The following is a 23,822-nucleotide window of genomic DNA, read 5'->3' as shown; positions in this document are numbered from 1 at the left end:
TGAATGCAGAAGGGCAGATATGCCTGAATCAGAGGATAAAACAGGGTTTTACAGAAAGTCCATATCATGGCAAACCTCAGACATGCGGTCCTGTCAAATCAATGCACAGCTTTGCCCTTAAAGCCTTAACATGTTCTGGAGGTTTACTTCTCATTTCTTACATATCTGACGTAAATTGTTGATCTGTTTATTTCCCGGAGCTTTGTCTCCAGTGATTTTCCAGCCAGTCTGAAACATGATGTCCGCTTTATATTACAGACTCGAGGAAATGCTGATGTACAAATTGAAGTGAAAGGCCTGATGTTTAATCCTCCCCAGCACCTTTCCCTTAATGATGTTTCCCAAGAAATGCCAGAGAAATGCCCAAACCCCCCCCCCCCCCATCAGATACACACCAGCTCCACTAATTCCTGCCAGAAACTCACACTTCAATATGTCTGTCACCAGCTTAAGGTCAGTGTGTATGAGAAATATTCCCTGTAAATCTTAATATGAGTGAAAAATAAGTAACACCATCATCATCATCATCATCATAAGCTCAAGAAGTGTCCAATCAACATCTCCATTGCAAAGCTAAAGAAAACTAAATCACAAAAATTAGATCTCTTTAAGATCTCAAAAGACAATGAGAATGACTGAATGAAAATCAAAGACATTTCTACTGAGAAATCACATTTGTCTCTTCTACAGTTCAGATGAGATTTTCCAATCAAGGCAGAACTGGAAGATTGTATAATGGAGAACAAAAGTTTAATCTGTCTTCAAAAGTGATCTGAACAATGTCTCAAACTGTGCTCAGATTTCCTCAATGTGAATGCAAACATTTCTCATAAAAATCCCCCCTAAAATGACCGGTGAAACGTCTGAGACAAGTTTGGAACTTCAATTAAAGGTATAGTGGAGGATTTTCCCGAATTTTAGAAAAGAACCGCCCTCTCCACTTTTTGAAAAAATGCACATGCGCAACACCTGCTCCCGAGAGGGAACGCCTATTAAACGTGTGCATTTGTGTAATAAATACTATGGTGAACACATTGGAATTATCAAAAATGAACACACAAGGTTTTAGAACATTTCAGCGTGATACCTTTTACCATTTGGTCATAAGGCTACTTTAGATAAATGGAGATGTTTACCGTGTCTGCGCGGTGCGTGACTTGTGCCAGGGCTAGCATCGCTAATCATAGCTTACATTAACTTTTACTAGCAGTGATTTTAAATGGATTTCTCCAAATAGCATGCCAAACTTTACCTGTCAAGTAGAAACTTCGCGACTGAGGCATCAGTGGGAAGCCCAACCTGTGCTTTTAGCGCACGCCAGCGTGTGAAATATTCTCCCAAAAACACTCTGGTCTTGTTTCTTTCTTCAGAGGCCTTTCTCTTGTCATACAATTCGTAGACACTTTTTCTCTTGCGACTTCCTCAGACATTTTGAAAAAACCCGGTGAGAACGGCGAGCTTCAATGAATGGCTGAAACCGTAGCTCACCACACACATACACCTGAAAGTGCGCATGCGCAGAAAGCGAACACTACCTAGGGACGAGCACGTACCACGGCCTTACGTAAACATATCACCAGAATGATTGACAATTAGGAGGACCAATAGTCTTGATGATCCACCCGGAAAAAGAAAATCCTCCACTATACCTTTAAGCATTGAGAAGTGCATCAATGAGTTCATATTTAAATAAAACATAACTGTGAACTCTATGTCACTCTCAGAAAGAAACACTCTTCCTCTTCCTCACTTCCTCTTCCTCCACTCCTGAATCTATGTGTAATACTGATACTGGCTAAAGTCTCATTCATTCTGAGAAGCACTGGATTGTGTGTTTGTGTTCAACTCCATGCCTCACACACACCATAAACAAGCTTAACACAAGTCAATATCCATATTCATTACATGCTAAGATTTCCGCTGATAAAATTTTGGCGGGCAGATTGGCGGTCTAACCCGTGAAACGCACTTAATTGAGCCGTATCCACGCCGGTGATGTTCGGAGCCAAGGTGACGGAGACGTGTGAGTGAAATGAGTGAATTCATGATGTTGCCCCTTCACTCTCTTTCTGGCTGTTTCCCCTTTTGGCAGGGGCCAAATAGAGAATCCCCAAGGCAGGGGTGGAGGGGTGGGATACGAGCGTCTGTGTGTTGGGATCCCTGGGGGCTATTCTGAGCCTGATGAGGTATATAACCAAGCTGGAACCAAATCGCAAACTGGGCCATAACTGGGACCTCTGGGAGAACAAGTGGGAAAGACAAAGAGAGAAGTATATCGCAGACTGGCTGAACTAATGTTGGGGAGTAACTTTCTTAAGTTTTATTTTCAGTAAATGTAATTATTTAAATGGTTTTTGTGCCATTATGCCATATATATATATATATATATATATATATATATATATATAGTTACACACTTAGAGTCTAGTTTTAAAGTAGCTTTCCCAACACTGGTCTATACACAGGTATGGTGTAGAGTGCCATGTTTAGAAAAAAAGGGAATATCTTTAAATATTTTGTTCTGATCTATATATTTGATGAGAGTCATTCATTCGTGCGAGTGTGTGTATGGTTGTGTGCATGTGTGTTAGTCTTCATCTGATGCCTGAACAATCAGATGGGCACTTTCATAAAAATGTATAAATAAATAAGATAACATAAAATGACATCAGGCTCACCTCTTACATGTCTGAGAGAGCCATTGAACTACCTCTGATTAATATGAAACAGTTTTTAATAGAGCCTTCGTGAAAACCTTTACAGCTAATACACAGACACCACAAATATGAATGAACAGCTGAAGGTAAGCAAACGACTTGAATATTATTTATGTGTGTATGTGTATAATATAATATTTTATAGTGAGAGCAAAGTTTCGAATAAGGGTTTGGGTTTTACAACGTTTCTCAAATTACACCACTCATTTCTCCTTATTCATATTTGATTATTAATATACATGAATTTTGACTGACAGACACCTGCACACACATCAACACATCAACTGCACACTCGATCTGACAATCGCAGCTTCATTTTATTTATAAAAGTCCCTGCTTCAGACTAAACCGGTTCTAAAACCCTCCACCTAAAAGGACAATTGTATTGGTCAGAGGTTAAAAAAATACCTAAGAAACTCCTTAAAGTGCCCCTATTGTGCTATTTTAACAGTTCCTACTTTTGCTTTGGAGGTCTTCTAGAATAGGTTCACATACTGTACATCAAAGATAAAAAATTAAAAAAATGCTTTAATTTTCTCAAACTAATATTGCTGCATCACCTCATTTCTCAAAGAGCCTGGAAATTATTCATTCAAAAAAATTCTATCTCTTTAAACACTGCCTTTCTGAGAATATTCTATGCTCTGATTGGTCAGACAGCAGTCTATTGTGATTGGTCTACTCTGCTCTGATTGGTCAGACAGCTCAGTCTATTGTGATTGGTCTCCTCTGCTTTGATTGGTCAGATGTCTCAGTCTATTGCGATTGGTCTCCTCTGCTCTGATTGGTCACGAATCACTAATGATATACAATACGAACAGTAACGGTGGAATAGTTTTGTTTCTGTATCAATTCTAGCGAATCCTCATCCTTTTGAAGTGAATGCGAAGTGGATTCGCAGCTCTGAAAACAGCGTCTTCTCAACATGTCGACAACACAAACCAAACTCTTCCAGGCCTCAGTTACAAGTATTGTTTGAGAGCGAGTAAAAATAAACATCGTTCACGGGCAGCCAATGAAAACATTAGGCTGGCTTTATGCAAATTTGTTACATTGTTACGTTGCTAAAAGGAAGTGACTCTGAAATTACTGATGACTCGCTTTATTCAGTTCAGAATCAATTCTTTCTTTTAGGAGAAGATCTTTTCATTGATCTTTAAACCTTTAAAGACCTTTTACATTTACAAACAGCTATATTACACTGCATGAAAGGTACAATTAAAAAATATGCATAATGGGGCACTTTAAATAAAAAAATAAAATAGACACAAATTGAGACAATTGTTGAAATACAGGAAGAGGATAGAGCTAACATTGATAGCATATCTCAGAAGATTTGGGATTAGTTTGAGATCTCTTCTGAAACTCAGGAAGACAAAACTCAGATTACTGGGGTCCTTTTCCCAAGAGAAAAAAAAAAAACTCTGTTATTTAATCTCATTGGTGCCTTGAAGAAACAATTGAGATGTAAAAGAGATCTCATTTGTGATTTTTCCTTCCTCAGGGCATGCAGTATCAGACTTTAAATACTGATGTTCCAACCCTCCATTTCTGTTTTGATCAAAATGAGGCCAGAGAGAGATAGAGAGAGAGACAGAGAGAAAAACAGAAAGGGCCCAATCGATGATCTGAGAGTCTAAACTAGATTTCTAAGCAGTTTGCCACTCTCAGCAGCAAGATAAGATAAACTTTCTTTGACCTGAGCGATGAAGTTGCCATGGCGATCAGGGAGTACACTTTCCCTATTGATATTACGCTGATGTAACAACAAATAGAACCAGATCGCATGGCCGATAGCGCTGATTAATTAATACCAATATCGATCTGTACAAGCAAGACACAAGGCTATTAACTCTGAGGCTGAAAGTCAATTGTTACCTGGAGCTCAATAGACTGATCACTGATATCACAGCTAAATAAACTAAACAACAGACGACACAGATTAGTCAAGTACGATTTCTGCGATTTGATCTTGTTAGGTCCTTCAAGACAGAGTGAAAGGAAAAAAGTTGACTTAAAGGGACAGTTCAGCCAAAAATCATTTACTCACCCTCATGCCAAGGAGAAAAGGAGAAACCAACCAATAAATATACCATTGAAGTAGTTGAAATAGCTCAAACGAGTAATTCAGACTATATACAGTACCTTTCAGAAAGTTTGGGGTCAGCAAGATTTTTAAATGTTTTTGAAGAAGTTTCTTATGTTCACAAAGGCTGCATTTATTTGATCAAAATACAGTAAAATTAGCAATATTGTGAAATATTATTACAATTTAAAGGAACAGTTTTCTACAGTAATATATTTTTAAATGGAGGGGGGGGGGGGGGGGGGCATCTTTGCTGATTAAAAGTACAAATTTCTTTAAAAAAAAAATTTTTAACCCAGACTTTTGAACAAATAGCGTGAATAAAATATTTATTTCGATTTATTTGCATAATATATTTATATCATTTGTATACTTTTTTTAGGTTTTGATTTGAACAACATAAGGGAGAGTCAAAATCTTCATTTTTGGGTGAACTATCCCTTTCATCAAGTTCATCAATTGTGAGGAAAAATACTGCATGCTTACCAACTAACAGGTTTCTGAGAATTAATGATTCGGGATTAAAGCTAATGTGAATCTGAAGTGACAACCGTAAATTGATGAGTTGCTCTCTTAAGATGAAGATATTGTTTAAAGCGTGTTTTTTTTTTTTTTCTGTACAAATATCACAGCTGAGGAAGGCAAACTGTCAGCTCTGGAACCATTCGTGAGGAATTCAGGAAAAAGGAAGATAAAGAGGAAACTTTGACAGGAAATGACCTCCACCTTTTGAAACCGCCAACCCTGATGCATCATAGACTGTTTTCCAACACAGCGAGAGAAACAGACAGACAAACTGACAGCGAGAGAGAAAAGGAAAAGGGGGAATGTTCAGAGAGTCAGAAATGACAGCATTCCTCCTCTCTAATGATGGATGTGCAAACTCTTCACACACATCTGTATTTTCCTCCCAGGAAGCGCAGATGGTCACTCTGCATACACACTTGCTCAATGGAACTCTCACAAATGAAACCAGTGACAATAACAAGACCTGAAGCACACTCTATGATCTATACTTTACATAAACGCAAATCTAGGAAAAGCTTCGCGATTACATGTTTTGTTGCATTCGGAAATTATAACGAATACGACATAACGAAACCCATGTTGTGTTGAATTTTACAAACAGTTTTTTTTTTCTCCGATCGCTCTACGTTCAGAAATGCATCAGGCTTTTTTTCTGGTAATTTTGTCATTAAAAGAGCTTCCCTAGATTTTTATTCTTATTCTTATTTTTAATCCATGATTTTTTTATTTGTATAAACAACATGATAAGCGTCCAGTTGAGAACAAGACAAAAGTCAACAAAACAAGACAAAAAAACTAACAAAACAAGGGTATTTCATCCATTCCACATGTACAAAATATCATAGTAATAAAAAAAAGATATTCAAGGGTTTAACCAAAACAAACCCCACTCTTTTGCTTGATATTTGCTTGATATGATATTGATATTTGAACATAACTTGTCCACTTAAAGGGAAAGTTCTGTTATAAATTACTCACCCTCATGTCGTTCCAAACCCGTAAGAATTTCGTTCATCTTCGGAACACAAATTAAGATATTTTTGATTAAATCTGAGAGCTTTCTGTCCCTCCATAGTCAGCTACGCAACTACCACTTTGAAGCTTAGCAAAAGTTCATAAAGAGATAAAACTAATCCATATGAATTGAGCGGTTTAGTCAAAATTTTCGACTGGATCGCTTTATATGATGAACTGATTGAATTTAGGCTTTTATTCACATATAAACATTCATTAACTCACACGTCAGTTGTGGTAAACAGCATGTTTGCTTGACGTGCGAGAACCAATGAGGTTCATTCTCGTGTTACGCATCACGTTTGAGCTTCAGCAAGAACCAATGAGGTTCATTCTCGTGTTACGCATCACGTTTGAGCTTCTACAAGAACCAATGAGGTTTGTTCTCTCGCATCAAGAAGGTTCGGTTGAGCTTCTGTTTATGTTCGCTGATCAATGTGAATAAAATACTAAATTCAATCTGTTCATCATATACAGCAATCAAGCCTCTTCAGAAAGTTTGAAATAAACCGCTCAATTAATATTTTTACGATGAATTTTACGATCTCTTTATTAACTTTTTTGAAGCATCAAAGTGGTAGTTGTGTAATTGTCAAATGGAAGTACAGAAAGCTCTCAGATTTCTACAAAAAGATCTTCACTTGTGTTCTGAAGATGAACTAAAGTTTTACGGGTTTGGAATGACATGAGGGTGAGTAATTAATGGCAGAATTTTTATTTTTGGGAGAACTAATCCTACTGGGTGAACTAAAGTATTGAGGCAGGAATGCATTTTGAACACAACCACGCAATTTCAATACATCGACCAAGCATTTGCATTTGATAAATTGATAATTGATAAAAGCAGAAGATTGAAAAATATTGTCAGTACATTGGAGCATTTGCTTTCTATAAGTTTGTGGATACAAATGGCTCCTTCAGCTTACAAGGCAAAACTACGCAAGCTGTTATTGGCAGCCAACAGATGTCGAAAAGGAAAGTTGGCATCCAGCAGCTATTCGTCATGAGACAAATCTATAAGGAAAACAAAAAACTGCACACTTTCATCAGTCGAATCTAACAAAAAAAATAAAAGTCTAAAATATGAGAAAGTCATCTCAGAGGAGTTTTATTATTACCACAGTGACATTCTCCTCCAAAACCAATGAATGCTTGAGCTGGTTTGGACAACAGTTCAATAGAACACAATACACACACACACACACACACACACACACAGTCTTCACGCGTCAGAATTTCCCCGATGATGAAACACATCGACCAGACCGCAGACACAAAGATGTAAGCACCATATACATTCAATAATTTGATAAAACAAAAAGGCATAAAAATAGAACAAAATATACTAAACTGACTGACTGGTAAACCACAGAATTCAAACCACACAGTTTCATCTCCAACATAAACATATCCATGCACACACTGACATGTTGGCAGCCAAGTCAGCAAACACTCTCACTGCACCATTATAAGTTGAGTCTGTGATAAACCCCGTCCAGAGATAGACGTGTCACCTGATAGGCCTGATGGAGCTCTCGTATGACATCATCATCTGCTGGGCGGAGCCGAGATGACAATCACACACTCATTATGAAGTCATACTGACAGTCCATTACACACATACACTGACACATAGCAACAACAAACCTCCACCCGAGATCTCTGACTATTATTTTCCGACACAGAAAGCTGGCAAATCCTCCAGTTCGAGCGTAATAATCATGTGGATTGGCAGTGGATCGCGAATACACTTTTAAAGTACTGTAGCTATTTCAGTCAGACGTTTCCTTTGTCAGCTGAAAACTGAGAAACAGTGCGAATTGGTTTGGAAGAGGCTCAAAAAGGATTGAAGAGGTTTGAAACAGTCCGCTCCTGACCATGTTGTTGAATTGGTTAGAATTAGCTTTGCTCCAAAACCTAGAGAACATCCTACTTAGACAGCACTGTAAGGCATTGCTGCTCATTTGCATAAAGTCAAATCGCCAACAGTTGTTTGAAATTAATGACTTTAGGTTGCTACAAACTGCTGTCACTGTGATTGTCCCTTTGGATCTCTCATTAGGGAAAAGGCAATCCTAGAATGCACTGCGACAAGCTCAGTGAAAAACAATATGTTGATTATTAAATACCAAAAGTCTAATCTAATTAAATATGTACTACTATATCCATGCTAATGCCAAACTCTACTGAAAGCAATTGTGAGAGCTATTTGTGTAGCACTGCTAACATAAATTGAGACAAAATAACCTCCATTCAATTTTTTTTTTTAATTGGGGGGGGGGTAAATATTGGGGAAAATAAAAATGGATAATGCTCCTTTTGGTTTAAAGGTATTAAATAATTATAGGATTTAAATGGAATAAAGAAAGAAGATAAAGAAACAAAAATGTATTGTATGATATTATGAACTATTCAATTTGAGCTCTTTGCAAATTAAATTTGGGTTAGGGTATCGTTACCCTAGTATTCCTGAAAACTGCTCTGGTAATGTTTCTTGTTGTTATGAATTACATAAAATCAAAATAGTAGCCTTTAATTCAAAACTGCAACAAAATTTGACAAAAAAAGATGAGTATAGTTCGCATCACTGGGTTTTACCTAGTCATCTAACATGTCTATCAAAAAAGAGTTGTCGTTAAAACTGAAGTGTCACACTGAAATTCATGTTCAGAGTCTGTGAGCAGTAAAGCCCGCCTTCTTCGATTTGATTGGCCAAGTCCATCATCTTAACACTGACAATCGCTGTTAGACCACTGTGGCAAATCAGCCTAAAAATAGAACTTTTAAAACTTTTAGCCACCCTTACAACAAACAGAGCATCATCAACAACATCAAATACTGGCTCTCCAAGTCTACTTTGGTGACAGCCGTGACGCCAGCATCACCAAGGTCACGGGTTCAATTCTCAGGGAATGCATGAACTGATTAAAAGGACACCATTAATGCAATTCAAGTCGCTTTGGATAAAAGCGTCTGCCAAATGCACAAATGTATTATGATACCTATGTAGGAAGTACACAACAATGCAGCTCGCTGGCTTTAGATACAGAGCTGAAAGAGAAACCGTAGCATCTCACAAAGCAAAGTGATGCTGCAGAGAGCGTGAACAGATGGAGAGAGGCTATACCCATCACCCCTGCCTGCTCTCCAACCCCACATGTGCAACACAAATGGCTATTTTACAGACAAATTACACCACGGGGCATGCTTTCCATTCCCCAACCTGTGTATCTGCCCTGCCTATTACAGCGCCAACAGGCATTCCTCAACGCAGACTGAGACATCACACTCTCCTGCGAAGCTAATCGAGCTCCATCCAAACACATCAGCCATATTTTCATCTCTTCCTGTCATAAATTTGCGCTGGCCCCGGCTCGGCCCGGTTAACAATCGGCCCAATTTATTGGCATATTGGCATGAGGTGATAAGGGCTAAAAACAACAGCAGCAAGCAGCCGCTCGTGAAGATGAGCTGATAACGCCGATATGAGCTCCCATACAAAACATCTCACCCTCCATCACCTCTCTATCAAACTCTTATTACGATGAGAAGAACTGAAAGAGGAGAGGGCGAGAGGGGTCTTCGCTTCGCCGGTGGGGGGGGGGGCGGGGACCAAAACTAACGCAAAATAAATATTGATAAAAATAAAAAATGGAATCAGATGTAACGTTTCAGGGCCAAAAAAACAAGGAGGAGAAATACATAATTTATCACAGTATTATCGGGATATCCAGGCAGCCTAATCAAGGAGCGGTGGATGACTATTTTTTGCCTTATCATCCAAAGTGGTGGAAACGGAGAGGGAATTATCAGCCGGCTGCAGATTGCTGGGTTGGAATTTTAATGGTAATAATCGCGGCTCTGATGGTATATCTCCCCGCCTTATCTTTCCCATTATCTGGCCCTATCTCACAGGCATCGGTGCAAATTAATGGTGCTTTTTCAGCACGGCCTTTTTATCATTGCTCAGAGAGCACCCAAGGGGAGAGAATAAGCAAAATATTAAAATACTGCATAAATCACAATTTCAGATAACCGTCCAACGTATGGAGGGGGGGGAGCACGGTGCCCAACAACCTTTTTGTCCTTTAGAATGACTCGGTCTCTCTGTTCACTGGATCTCTCTTCCTCTTCCTGAAGTGCCGGAGAGAGGAACTATGGGCTTCGCGTGACCTTTCGGAGCCAGAGACAATACCCTGATATTATGAATGCTCTAGTAACGGAGCTGTGAGAGCTGTTAGATAACTCAGACCTCAGTTTCCTGGACGTATCAAAAGGGGAAATCGTCGCTGATCGATTTGCATGCAAACGCCTCGGTCAACAGTTTAATGACTCTAGCTCATTTCTGGTATTCTCAAGCTGTCATGCTTGTCGAATGATAAGAGAAAGTACCACATCAGACCAAATACGACCGAAAGCCTTCAATCGTATTTGTGTTTACTGTACTGTACACTGGTACAGTCAAACAATATTTGCTCTCACACTCTCAATGCAATACGTCTTAATGTTTCAGTGTCTGGATTATTGAAATTAGAATTTTTTTTTTTTTTTAAAAGTTACATTTAACTTTAATACTAAAATACATGAGCTCACAATAGCACGCATCATCTCATGCGCGCACACACTCAAAGAGAAGCCTTTTCTTTCACACTAGTACACACTCTGCATGACACACATACAAATATCGAGCAGCGACAAAAAATTATATGGCTTTCATAATTGTGCAACTAGTTTATCTCGCTTGTTCTCATCCCCTTGGCTCAGTTTAACCTGTTTCTAAAAAAACATTTCACAACAGAGAAAGAAGATCCTTCATCCTTCCTCCCTGCGGTCCATACACACACACACACACACACACACACACACACACACACACACAGGCTGCTAAGGGCCCAGACCAGCGATCGCACTTCGACTCTTTCATTCGCAAAAGATAAATGCCACAATAGCCAGCTCATTTAATTATTGTATAAAAGACAGAACTGCAATTTTATTGTCTGATCTTTTCACTTCCCGAAGTGCTGACAATAATCAAGTGTCCAAAAATAGGCCTGGAAAATGGAAATGCTCAAGCTACTGATGGTGTATATTTTATGAAACACATTATTTATTTACCTCTGTAGAGCTCTGCAGATTATTCTAGGCTGAGATGTGTCATATTCATTAAATATGAAATTTATTTGAGACTACAGAAATACTTCTGGAAGGATGCATTCGAAGAATACAAGCCTATATTGAGTAAAAATACAATTATTTAATTTGCTTACATTATAGAAAATATATTTCAGTCTGAATCAGTCTGTGTGAGGGATTTTGGGCAAAATTGATTTCATGATATGGATATCAGATTCTAAAAAGACCCTTGAGACCTTTACAAAAAAAAAAGCAGGAAATGTTTTAAAACTACAGTGAACTAAAAACTGAGGGACAACTCAACTATCAGCATTTATTATGCGTTCGAAGCCACCATAAAACTAGAACGATTGTAAAAATTAAACCTTGAAAAAAATCATCACCTGTTAATCGTGGAAAACATCTTCACATGCCCAAATACAAAAAGACTGAAAGATGAACTGACTCAAAACACATTGTCTCACCTTTTTTAAAGAATCAGCTGAACATATAAAATTACATATACAAATCAGTGCATGAGATTCTATGAAACTTTCAGCACTAAACACATGCATTCCTATTACAAATGCACTTCTAAAAAAAAATATTTAAAAACAGGTTTTTTTATTCTGCCTGAAAAGGTTCTATAAAACTAGAATATGCATTAAGAATAAATAAAAACATAATAAGCAAGTCTTTAAATGTCACTAACTGCATCATTATGAAAAACATCTCCACATGCCTCAACAAATAAAATAAAAAAAGCACTGAAATATAGACTGACTGTCAGCAGACCCTCTGAATGAATCATCTTCAAATCTAAAACAACTACTTTAGTCAGTTCCTGTGATTGCCATATGAAACTTTCGGCATGAAATAAGCACATTCTACATCTCAATAAGAATAGAAGAATATTAACGAAGAATGTGCAAAACAAAAGCATAACAAACGAGACTTAAATATCTTGCATTGATTGTATCACGCGAAAAATAAGTCTCATTAAATACAAAAACACCGAAACAACAAAGATAATTTAAAGCAGGACTAAAAGAAAGCTGCTACTATCAGTTGTGATAATAAACTGATCGATCTCTCTCCCTTTCATCCAACTTTACTCCGCCTGGCTTAGAAACACATAACAGTAATAATCACAAACCGAGTAACTTACGTTTGATTTGCCGGGGGTTGCTCTGCTTTCTGCGGGACATGTTGATCCGGATGATTATTGATTATTAAATATTATTATAGGTTGTTATTAGAGGTTATTATGGATCATCCAAGAACCGAACGGGTCGCAGAAGGAATGAGGATTATTATTCACAGGCTCTTGCTCTCACACGCGCGTCCCCCTCGCTCAGTGCGTGCGTGTAGCCTATATGTGTGTGTGTGCGCGCGGAGCTGCGGTCCGCTCGGACTGACGGCAGAGGGGAAGGCGTTTCGCGCTTTTGTTTGAACATGAAGTTTGATCCACCGCGGGCGCCGTACACACACAATCTTTTACATGTATGGCTGTTAAACTTCACTGTTCATACGGATTATTGTTCCAAAAAGCACTAAACCGACAACATTATTTTTTGAGTTTTCAAATAAGTTATTTAAAAGGTTTGATAGATAGAAATCTCGAATAAAAGAAACTTAAGTAGCCTAGCCTATTAATGATTTAATTTATTTATCGAGTATAAAGTGTTCCTGCTACTACCTAATAGATATGTGCATCAGAAATTACAATTGTCGTTGTGACAACCCTAGTGAGGAGTGCCTCGCGCGTTTGTTTGTTTGTTTTTGTTTGTTTGTTTGTTTTAAGCCAATCAGAAACGTTCGTTAGCCTACCTGTCAATCATCCGTATCCGGGTTTGCTAAAATCGGATTGGCTGCCATTATTTGGAGGGCGGGGTTTTGGAACAGGTGTGGTTGACGTTAGAACCACACCTACCTAAAGTCAAATAGATTATCGCTTAGATCGCTTCTTGCTTTCTAAATTGCACCAAGCATCCTTTGAAAGCACCACGTTTTAGCATTAGCCTACATTAAACCAAACTAAGTAGCCTTCTTAAAGTAGCCTAAAATAATTCCTTTATATTTGGGCTCGGCTGACAAAAAAGGCTGGGAACCCGTTTTACACAGAACACGTTCTGTTGGTCGTGTGTCTCGTGCTTTTCTGCGCGTTCACGTCGTCCTGACTTCTTACCTTCGAAGCTTTTGACACACTTGACAGAATTTGTTTTTCATAAACTTAAAAAAAAAATTAGACTTGAAATTAGTTTTGTTGGCCAATATGAAGTGGCTTTTCTTTTTTATGAATGTCTTTACAAATGTGTTTTTTCCCTCTCTCTCTCCCTCTCTCTAATTGGATGAGTTTGAATGGTTATTGAAGTCAGCATTATAATGTAGAAAGCATCCCAGGAAAGCATAGCCACTAACTAGACATTGTCTCAGATTCATATGCTGTTTCTGTGCATCATAAAATACTCTCTGACCTACACATGCCATCCGTATGAAACTGTAGTGTGTGGGGAATCTTCTAAATTAATTTTGATGGCACATTTTTGTGTTTTAGAGGAATATTTTGTGAATTAATTTAAAATTGTTATTGATTCAATGCAGTTCAGTTTTATTTCTAAATCACAATACAAATCACTCTACAGTATGTACAAAGAAAGTTACAGAATGATTGTCCTATTCAAAAAGAGGGTCAGAACTCAAAATTCTAAGCAATACAAACGTTTTTCAAATGTATATAAATGTTAAACAGGTCAAATGATTTTTCCAGTCGTTTGTGATTACTGATAATATTTTTTTAGTAGTAATTTAATAGAAATTACACTATTAAAAAAAAAAAAAACTATATACAAATTTCCATGAGTTTTCCAGGCCAAATAATATATATCTTTTTTAAATCAATGAGGCCAACCTAAAATTAAAACAAATGCTAAATGAAAAAAGTGCATTTTACCTCAATACTGATCTTCAACTATAACTCAAGACTCAGTTTGCTACTTTCATCATGCATTTGGTCAAAAAAATACATTCATATTTATTCAAAAATCCTGCAATGTCCACGTCACAGAAAATCTCTTTACTCAAATTTAAAGTATCATTTCCTAAACAGTTTCAGGGCCCGGAAATCACCACCTTCAATTAGCCAGTTGAACTGCCAAGTAAGACAAGCAAGTCGCCTGTGAAATTATCTTGTAACCCAATTCCGGGACTTTGGAACGGAGTCTGAAACTACGGCATAATTTCAAGGGGTTAACTAGTCAACAGAGCTGCACCTTGAGGAAACCTTTATCTGCCTCTGTGCAGTTTGCTTCTGCTTTCACCAGCCATTACACTCTGGCAAGAACTGTGCTCTTCCCAGCATCCTCTGCTCCAGCGCTGGCGGGCCGTGAGCTTGAGCCATGCAGGAGAATAACGTTAGCTATTCAGAGCTGAGTTCTATAGTTCTAGATGTTAATAAAATTGTGGTGAAAAATCTACATCCAATTTTCATCAATGAGCTCATGTTCATTAGTGTTTTCTACAACTTGATTTTTGCTGTCTACTCTACAAATTAAAAGCAGTCATTTTTGTGGCGTATTCAAATGCTCTTTGGTTTGGTGTGTCAACTTCCCACTCAACCAATGGTCTGAGTTTGGGGTGAGACTAAACATTCGGCTGAACCAATGGCAGACAATCCTTATTTTTTGCAGTTGCATGTGGTGCCATTAGTGACACTGAGGCTCCTGCCAACAGTAAAACATGAAATTAAAGGTACATTATGTTACTTTTGGCCGTCTTGCAGTTTTAAAAAAAACTGCTTGCATTTTGGAAGAACAAGGTTTTGGTTGTGCTTCGGCTCTGGGTGACTGTCCGGATGAATCTGGTTATCCTACTGCTCATAAAACATTCACTATTAGGCTTAAAATAGGCCTATTAAACCAGTTTAGATGGAAAGGATCTCAAGCTGACCAGTTGAAGATGTTATAGCTTTAATATAGACACGGTACTTCCTTTAAAATAAATAATTTTCCCACTGCGCACAGCGCTACAATAACCATAATGAAATTACCCATAGATAATGCTTTACAATCAACTGTTAGAGAGCTACATATGGCAATTCATTTGTTCAATAAAATACTAACCTGTTGAATAATAAAAACGCCATCTCTGCATCACTTTTACAACATTTCAAATCCCTCAGTTCTCGCCATCTCTGAAAAAGGAAAAGAGAATGTTGATTCTTGTCCAAATAACTGTGTTAATATTATTCATAAGTGCTTATCTTAATTAATTATCTTAAATAATGAATTAAAAAATCATATGTCACGTGCATATTATTCCAAATGGTTAATATTTTATTAAAATGTAATACCATGTAACTTCCCACTGAATACAGATTCAAACACATAAAAATGTTCGTTTTTAGTCAAATGTTAGTCGATAAAAAGTAGAACAAAACGAGTTGCAAGTGCAGTTTCTCGCACACAATGTATTTCTCCCTTCATTTTATAGGTGTTTCTTTTAGGTGAAGAGAATTTTAAGCTGGTTTTAAATGCAAATAACATTTCTGAACCTTGATCGATCGATATTCTCATCTCATCTTTTCTAAACTCATGGAAATTACTATAGACGACGGACAGTTTGTGCAAAGAGAAGGGAGGTTATACTTTATCAAACTGAAAGTTTACAGTCTGGACCTACAAAGTCATTCTGACATTTCTGTAAAAAGCTATTAATTTCTATGTTACAAAACACATTATATTCTTAATTAATTCACAGCTGTTCCCTTGAACTCTGCACCCCTGTAAAACAGAGTATGTTGCATATATGTTCTATTGTGTGTTTGTGATGTTCACTAACATTTAATTTTGAAGGCCACAGCTGTTCCAGTCTGTTGTTTTGGTGTAACTCATGAATAAGGTTGACTCTGACTTCTCTGGCCCTCTTTGAGCTCCTGTGGCAGGTCAGGGGCAGCGCGTGTGCTTTGTATTAACCAGCACCTCCAAATTAATTAAGTGACCCTGGGCAAGTGCAGGGCCACCCAGTCCTTTCTGTCTTCTCATATCGTTCAAGGTTAGATTACGTCTGGAAACGGGTTTCATTTCTTCAAAAAGAAATGAACACGCATATGCAAAGAAGTAAAGGCCGTTTTCAACCAATCAATAATTAAATCAAAGTGTTTTGCTGTAGGAGATATCACTGCAGGAGGACGCAGTGTAAATGCGACACTATATCAGTCACCGTGATCCGAAAACACTGCTCTTTCTTAATTTAGCCTCGTATTTTGTTTCAGGGTAAGATTAAATTAATCCACACACACCAGGTCAGATAGTAAATATGGCTGTAAAACACTGTATAATAGTATACTGTATAATAATGATTGCTATAAGGTGTTGTTCATCCCAAATTCTAACACAAAGAGACATCCACTGCTGTAATGTGCATACATGTAATGAAATATAGTTGGCAACACTGCATTACTCAAACCTATAAACCTTCCAGACTGTTTAATGAGATGATGTTTGGTTATTTAGAGATTATCATTCTACTCGATTGGCTGATTTACAGTGGCCACTCAAATCTAATGTCAGTTTTGACTAATGTCAAAAAACTACTACAGGTGAAACTCGAAAAATTTTAATATCGTGCAAAAGTTATAATTTTGATGATTATGGTTTACAGCTTATGAAAACCCCAAATTCAAAATCTTAGAAAATTTGAATATTACATGAAATCAATAAAAAAAAAAAGGATTTTAAACACAGAAATGTCGGCCCTCTGAAAAGTATAATCATGTATATAGTTATATATTAGTTTCACCTTTTAATTTTAATTACTGAAATACAAAAACTTTTGCACGATATTAAAATTTTTCAAATTCAAAGAGTTTCACCTGTAACCCTGTTGATGAGTAATGACAATTTTCTGTTTTCATTTTTAACAGAATTTTGAGAAAATATATGCTCATTTAAATTTAGAAAACAATTACATATTCCCGTAATGTTTCTTACTGGGTTGGGTAAAATACTATAAGTAATTTCATGGAAATCATATACAGTCTTTCATCACAATATCAAAAAAAAAAAAAAAAAAAATTTTAGCCATGACATCTACATCTAACATGGAAAAACAGAATAAAAAAATTAAAAAATTCCTAGTTTTTTATTTATTTTTATTTACTTTAGTCAAAATATTTCAAAAAAAAAAATTTTTCTTGTGAATATTGTTTGAATTGATAATCAATTAGTAGTTTGTTTCCTGTATCTTTTCCAACCTGAGTTTCTTTCAAAAATAAAAAATAAAAAGCAAGTTGCTTAATGACATCATTCTCCAGGAAGTGACATCATTTGTATACTATAGTGGGAGGGGGAGGGGGGCAACAGCATAAACATTATTGGTTAGTATTAACAATGAATTTAAAGAATTCTGTGATGTTAACAGAAATGCTCAGCATGGACCATTAAAAACCCATATCTGTTGATCAGACGTCTCTTCTTTAATCAAAACTAGCAGCAGAAATCCCTAAAGTTCAGCATTTGACATTTCTCATGCCAAAACACTCCAGAAATAGGCAGATGTTGGGGCTTCTTTGAGCGTAAATTCAGAGAGTCCAGCTAAAATTGTGAACTCCAGATTAATTTCACACCACAGCTCGATCCCTCGGGACCTTTGCATGCGTTGGATCTTATTCTCGCCGCCGCGGCGCCTTGTGTTGGTCGTGCAATTTGACTGACAGGTACAAATCTGTGTGAGGTGGAGGGCGCCTCCATCACGGGCTGCAGCAGATGGTTGAAATAATTAACATGATGCTGTTCTCATCGCAGGGGAAATCAGTGGCATGGAGATCATGCCGCTGCTACTTTAACACACATACAGTGAGGAGTTTAATGGTAACATTAAATGAAGGGATTTAGAAGGCATATGGGATTGTGCTGTGATGATAAGAAATGCACAGTCATTGACTTGCAGCAAAACATGTATTTCAGTGGTGAAGATCAAGCCAATATTTGTCCACTTTAAAAAAAAAAAAAAAATGCTTTGCCTGTGAGCCTACAATATATATTTGGTAACATCTAAATCAAGTCAAAAGTATTACTTTATCAATCGGCCTTCATAGGTTACACTAATGAAATAATGGATCAGGGTAAATAGAAACGGCTCTTTAAACAGCACATTTTCACTTTTCACACTGTAAACGAGGTGCGTGTGCACGGCTAAATATATCCGCGTCGGCCTCCAGCACATTTAAATATGATTTACTGCCGTCTGAACTTCAGCATCAGCATCGGCGGTGGCTCTTGAAGACGCAAGGCTGACTGTCTGCTCTATGATGCCACACCAACTGGCATTATGGGACTGGCTGCTATCCAGAGGAGGTGACGAGTGTGTGTGCGTGTGTGTGTGTGTGTGTGTGTGTGTGTGTGGGCGCTGTTAGACAGCTGGAGGAGTGGACGAGCATCAAGGCCATGCATTCATGTCCATCTGCTTGAAAAGAGATGGAAGGTCTAGTGTTGATAATGATAAAATTAATAAAGACCAGAAGATACAGAGAATAATATTGCTGAGAAATGACTCACAGTGTAAAAAAAAAAAAAGTGTAGTCAGGTAACCTAAAAAAAAAAGCTCAGTGTGGTAACATCGGAAATTGACTGGTTTTATTTATATTTACGTTTATGTATTTAGCAGATGCTTTTATACAAAGCGATATATATATATATATAAATTATAATATTCATTATATATAAAATATGAATATTATTATTAACATATATATTAAAATATGAATATTATATATTCACACTTAAAATTATATGTGCAAGTAATTGAAGTCAAATATATTAATAATAATATTAATGTAACTAAATCAGCGACTATATTATTGCACCACTGAAAGTTGGTGATTAAATCAAATTACACTCTTAAAAAAAGGTTCCACAAAGGGGGATTTCGCAGTGATGCCAATAAAGAAATATAAAAGATTTCTAAAGAGCCTTTTTTTCACTGTAACTTTTTTGCCATCTGAGGTTCCAGGAAAAACCTCCAACATTTATGGAACCTTTCCATTGCATTAAAGGTTCTTGATAGTGAAAAAAAGGTCCTTAAAATATTCTTCACATTAAGATAAAAATGGTTCTTTTAACAACTGTTCATTCAAAGGTTCTTTAGGGAACCAAAAATGTTTCTTCTAATGCATCGCTGTGAAAACCCCCTTTTGGAATCTTTATGTTTAATCATGTAAAGAATAGCCAATAGAGAACCTTTCTTTTTAAGAGTGTATGTAAATTCACTTTTTATTGAGCAGGATCATTTGTCTTTGATACTTATAAAAAGTATTTAGCCTAAACTAAAACCTGAAAGCTGGCAATTGTAATATTTTGATCCTCAACATGTGTGTCCCGCGCCGCTCCTGTCGATAGTGTGAGATTATTTGATCATTAGTGCTTGTGTGTGTGGCGTTCTATAGAGATGCGGTGTGTATCTCAGTATAGCTACAGCATTATCAGTGTGCCATGTTCCCGCTGGTCATGGCACCGTGCCCCCCTCCAGCATCCGCAGCGTGCCAACAGATGTCTGCGAGCGTGCCCGCTTCTCCACCCCTCCTGCCAACCCTCTGCCCAGCAACACACTTACACACTTCTGCTGCCTGCTACACACCTTCTTCTCCCCGGCTTCTCTGTGTTGTTCCTCCGTCTCTTTGTTTTCTCTGCAGTCGTCCTTTCCTCTCTTTCCCTGCTGATTTCCATCCCTCCATTTTGAAGCTCTTCTTCGGTTCGTGTGTCGGAGCTGAAAACAAGTAAAACACACAGAGATGGAAATTATTTGACATTCTGTGAAGAGGACATTGTTGGAATAATTATAATAAATTAGTTTGAAAAAATTGCCTTTGTAAGGACACACTCATTTGTTTGTTTGTGTCAAATATGCAAATCAAAGATGTAAACAGTGTTCTAAAATGATTCTTTTTATTTTCCCTCTTTCCCCCCAAAAATATAGGTATTATTTATATTATCAGTAGAAACACAGATTATAACCCACTGTCAGATTTCCCCTGAAAAAAAAAAAAAAAAAATCACTTTGTAAAATTGATTCATATTTGACTGATTCTTCAAGAATGTTTTTATTGATTATATCTATATCTATATCTATATATATATTTTTTTTTACAGTCTTTTAATTAATTTCTGCATCTGTTGTTGTTATTTTCAATTTTATTTTATATCTGTTGCATTTGTATTTAATAGATAAATTGGGAGATTATCAAACTTATTAAGATAATCTATTTATGGTTAATAATAATAGTTATTATTATAAAAACTCATAAAAGGTGTGAATTCTATTTGAATCATAATAGAAACAATTCCACTTTAATTGGAATTTAATATTTACCCCCAATTTCAAGAACCACTAGAAATTCACATCAAACATATTCACATAGTTACTGTCATAACTGTAAAATAAATTATATTAAAATAAAATGGAAAATAAGCCATTTTAACATTATTCCTTAAATATATACAGACAGACAATGCTGATCTGTAGACCATATTTCTTAATATTTAAGCAGTAAAAATGAAAAACGGATTCGTTTCAATCTGACAACCTCTTCTAACACACACACACACACACACACACACACACACACACACACACACACACAAAATGAAAAAGACACTATTGTTTCCTTAATGAGCTATTTATACCTGCTCTGACCCATAAAAATGACTTTTGTTGCTGTCAGGTTGATTCAGTCATATTAAATAACATTTCTGGTTATTTTAGATCACTTGAAGCAGATTATTTTAGGTTACCTGACAAAACATTTTTTTTTTTCCAGTGCAGGCTGGAATGACAGCAAGAGCTGTGAAATATTGCAACACTTAAACATTTAACAGCCACTAGACGCATTTAGAGAGAAGCAGATGTTCTACGGTTACGTAACTGACCGTTTTTGAGGACAACAACACGTTTAATACATTTTTAATCAGAATCAATCACCGCTCATCAAGTTTAAGTAAACTGCATGACTAAATGTTCAAGAAAGAGTCGGGGAAGTTGCCTTTGTTTTAAAGAAGCCAATCCTTAAATGCAAACCCCAAAAAAGATTATTTTGCATCCTGACCAAAAGAGAGATTTATCCTTTATTTTTACCAGCAGATCTTTTAGAGCCTTTTTATACTGTAATCCAGGCCAAATCATTGTTATTGTGCATATATATTACAACCACGAGCAAATGATCAACCTCTTTATTTTTATCCAAATCCTATTATGTCCAGTATTGAGCAAAATATCCTCCCTGAGGGATTTATTTGCAGTCTTCCCTTCCGTTTAGGTTTGCGAGGATAATATTCAGTGGGTATCAGTCACAAACGGCATATGAACGCTCTGACAGAATAATTACATTGAAATGCAGCTGCACGCAATTTCTGCAATACCTTCATTAAAGGCTGCCAAGGGAGGAAAATACACAGAATATCGAGTTGATTCATCTATAATTATTAGATTACAAATGGCCGGGCACAGTCCACAACAGTTGCGGTTAATTACATGCTTGCAGGGAGCACTTGCGCCCATGACAGATGTAACAATAACAGCATAATATCACATTTCTGAGCAAAGCTGCCAGTTAATCAGAGGCCCTTATTCTAATGCGCCTAATATAATTGTCCGATCCATGGCGTTTCATTTAAAACATCTGGACTAGAACGTTTGGATCTTATTTATCTCTCCGTTGTTTTGTGGCGTGATGGTTTTGCTCGCAGCAGTGCAACACAACAGGAAAGAGAAGCAGCATGTGTGTATTTTCACAGAGAGGTTGGGTGTAGACGGCTCAGGAAAGTGAATCTACATCTGCCAGCCTCCATGCAAATAGCGCCGCCATCCTTAATGGTGAAACCTTCGATGAAAAACAGATAAAAATATTAAATATTCAGGCGCCCCTTTCACACAGTATCAAAAGGCTCCAGATGTGCCAGGCCGGAGTTGTTATCGGGCGGCCAAACGACAGGCATTGAAAGACATTCCTCTGAATTTCAGACCATATAAAAAGTGTTTTATACGATGCAAATGAATGGTAATTTTTGACTATGGAGGAGAAGCAGGGGGGGGGGGGGAAAGATGCCAATAAACCCTATCATTTGGGACTAAAAGTCCACAAACGGGAGACACTTTGGATTCGCTTTGCCTGTCTTCCCGCGTTAGATGCCCGAGATTGCCGCGAAATTAATCCATTTAACAATCTGTGGCTTTAAATTTAAGGATTTCCAGTTTTTTGGAATATCAATAAGTTCCAATTGAAGAGAGAATTCTTTTGCAATTCAGGCATGTGCGGGCGATAACGGAGGAGTTGGCATGGAAGGCAGGCAGAGATGGATTAATTATGCAGGGAACATGGAAATTCTGCTTATCAACGCTTAGCAAAGGAGCCGAGCTCACATAATCAGAAAAACCAGGATGAAAAAATATAACAATGCGGTGGCACCTTCCAGCTCATCGTCTTACAAGTTAGATTCTTCCTGTAATTAAAAACTAACATACAATTATATTCATATCTCATAGGCAGACTATGAGTGGTTATGTGTTAAATATCAGAACGGGGTATAAGGGTTGAGGTGGGGGTAAAATAAAATAAATAAATAAATAAAACGTCTTACACAGGGATGGAGGTCTCTAGGGACGGACGGAACTACTTAGCCAGGAAAACTTCAATTATCATTTAAAAGCCAGGAAAGACAAAGCTAGCGGAGCTCAGAGACGCTTGCTTGTTTCCTTCAGGCAAGCAGGGAGGGAATATATGCACTGCTGAGTTCAGTTCTCACTTATCACTGGGAACTTTGAAGGGAACGTCAATGGATAGGGCCGCGCAAATCCCAACAGAGCATGTGTGTGATTCTGGCACGCGGACCTTTGGCGGTGTTTTCGCTACAGCGATATGGGCGAATAATACCGAATGATGGGTCATTTCTACTATTGCGTTTAGAAAACTGGGATTTTGCAGTAACGTTTGCAAAGCTCTTTGTTCCTAAAACCGTTTGGTGTTGCGAGGAACAGGAATAAGGTGGCAAAGCTTAATCCAAAACAAACCCTGATTTCTGCTGTTTCTTTCGTTCTGTTGAAGATACCTCTATTTCCAGTTTTGTTGTTTTATTTGAGCCGGAATGACTATTAAAACAACAAATGCAGGGATCATGGAAGTTTCAACACTGTTCTTCAACACACCGTTCCTTCACCAGTAAACACCAGAATGTTTTAAAAGGGACTCCCTTCTTGCAAATACATTTCAACAGTCTTATTCGTCACTCTTCCAAACTTTTACGCATTAGCAAATCAACCAAATGAAATTGTGGGAAAAAACATTCCCACAATGTTTAGTGACTTACTTTGACCCC

At 37.3% G+C, this 23,822-nt stretch overlaps 1 protein-coding gene across 2 annotated transcripts in view; it reads right to left on the bottom strand.

Moving 5' to 3' along the window:
• zfpm2a (zinc finger protein, FOG family member 2a) overlaps positions 1-20,114 on the bottom strand; it is a 177,859-nt gene extending 157,745 nt beyond the window's left edge. The window contains exons 1-2 of one of the 2 annotated variants that reach the window (XM_082150648.1): positions 20,092-20,114; positions 15,579-15,649 (exon numbers count right to left, since the gene is read on the bottom strand). In XM_082150648.1, coding sequence (XP_082006774.1) covers positions 15,579-15,609 — 31 coding nt within the window. In that variant the 5' untranslated portion in view covers positions 15,610-15,649; positions 20,092-20,114. Of the gene's footprint in view, positions 1-12,625; positions 12,860-15,578; positions 15,650-20,091 lie in introns of those variants that run through there. The other variant, XM_082150647.1, reaches the window with a different exon arrangement.
• Between the last annotated feature and the right edge of the window lie 3,708 nt (positions 20,115-23,822).

This window comes from Leuciscus leuciscus, assembly GCF_965113295.1.
Source record: "Leuciscus leuciscus genome assembly, chromosome: 20".
In the NCBI taxonomy this organism is placed as follows: Eukaryota; Metazoa; Chordata; class Actinopteri; order Cypriniformes; family Leuciscidae; genus Leuciscus; species Leuciscus leuciscus.
The sequence above is the reverse complement of the archived record's forward strand: the minus strand, read 5'-3'. Positions and strand labels throughout refer to the sequence as shown.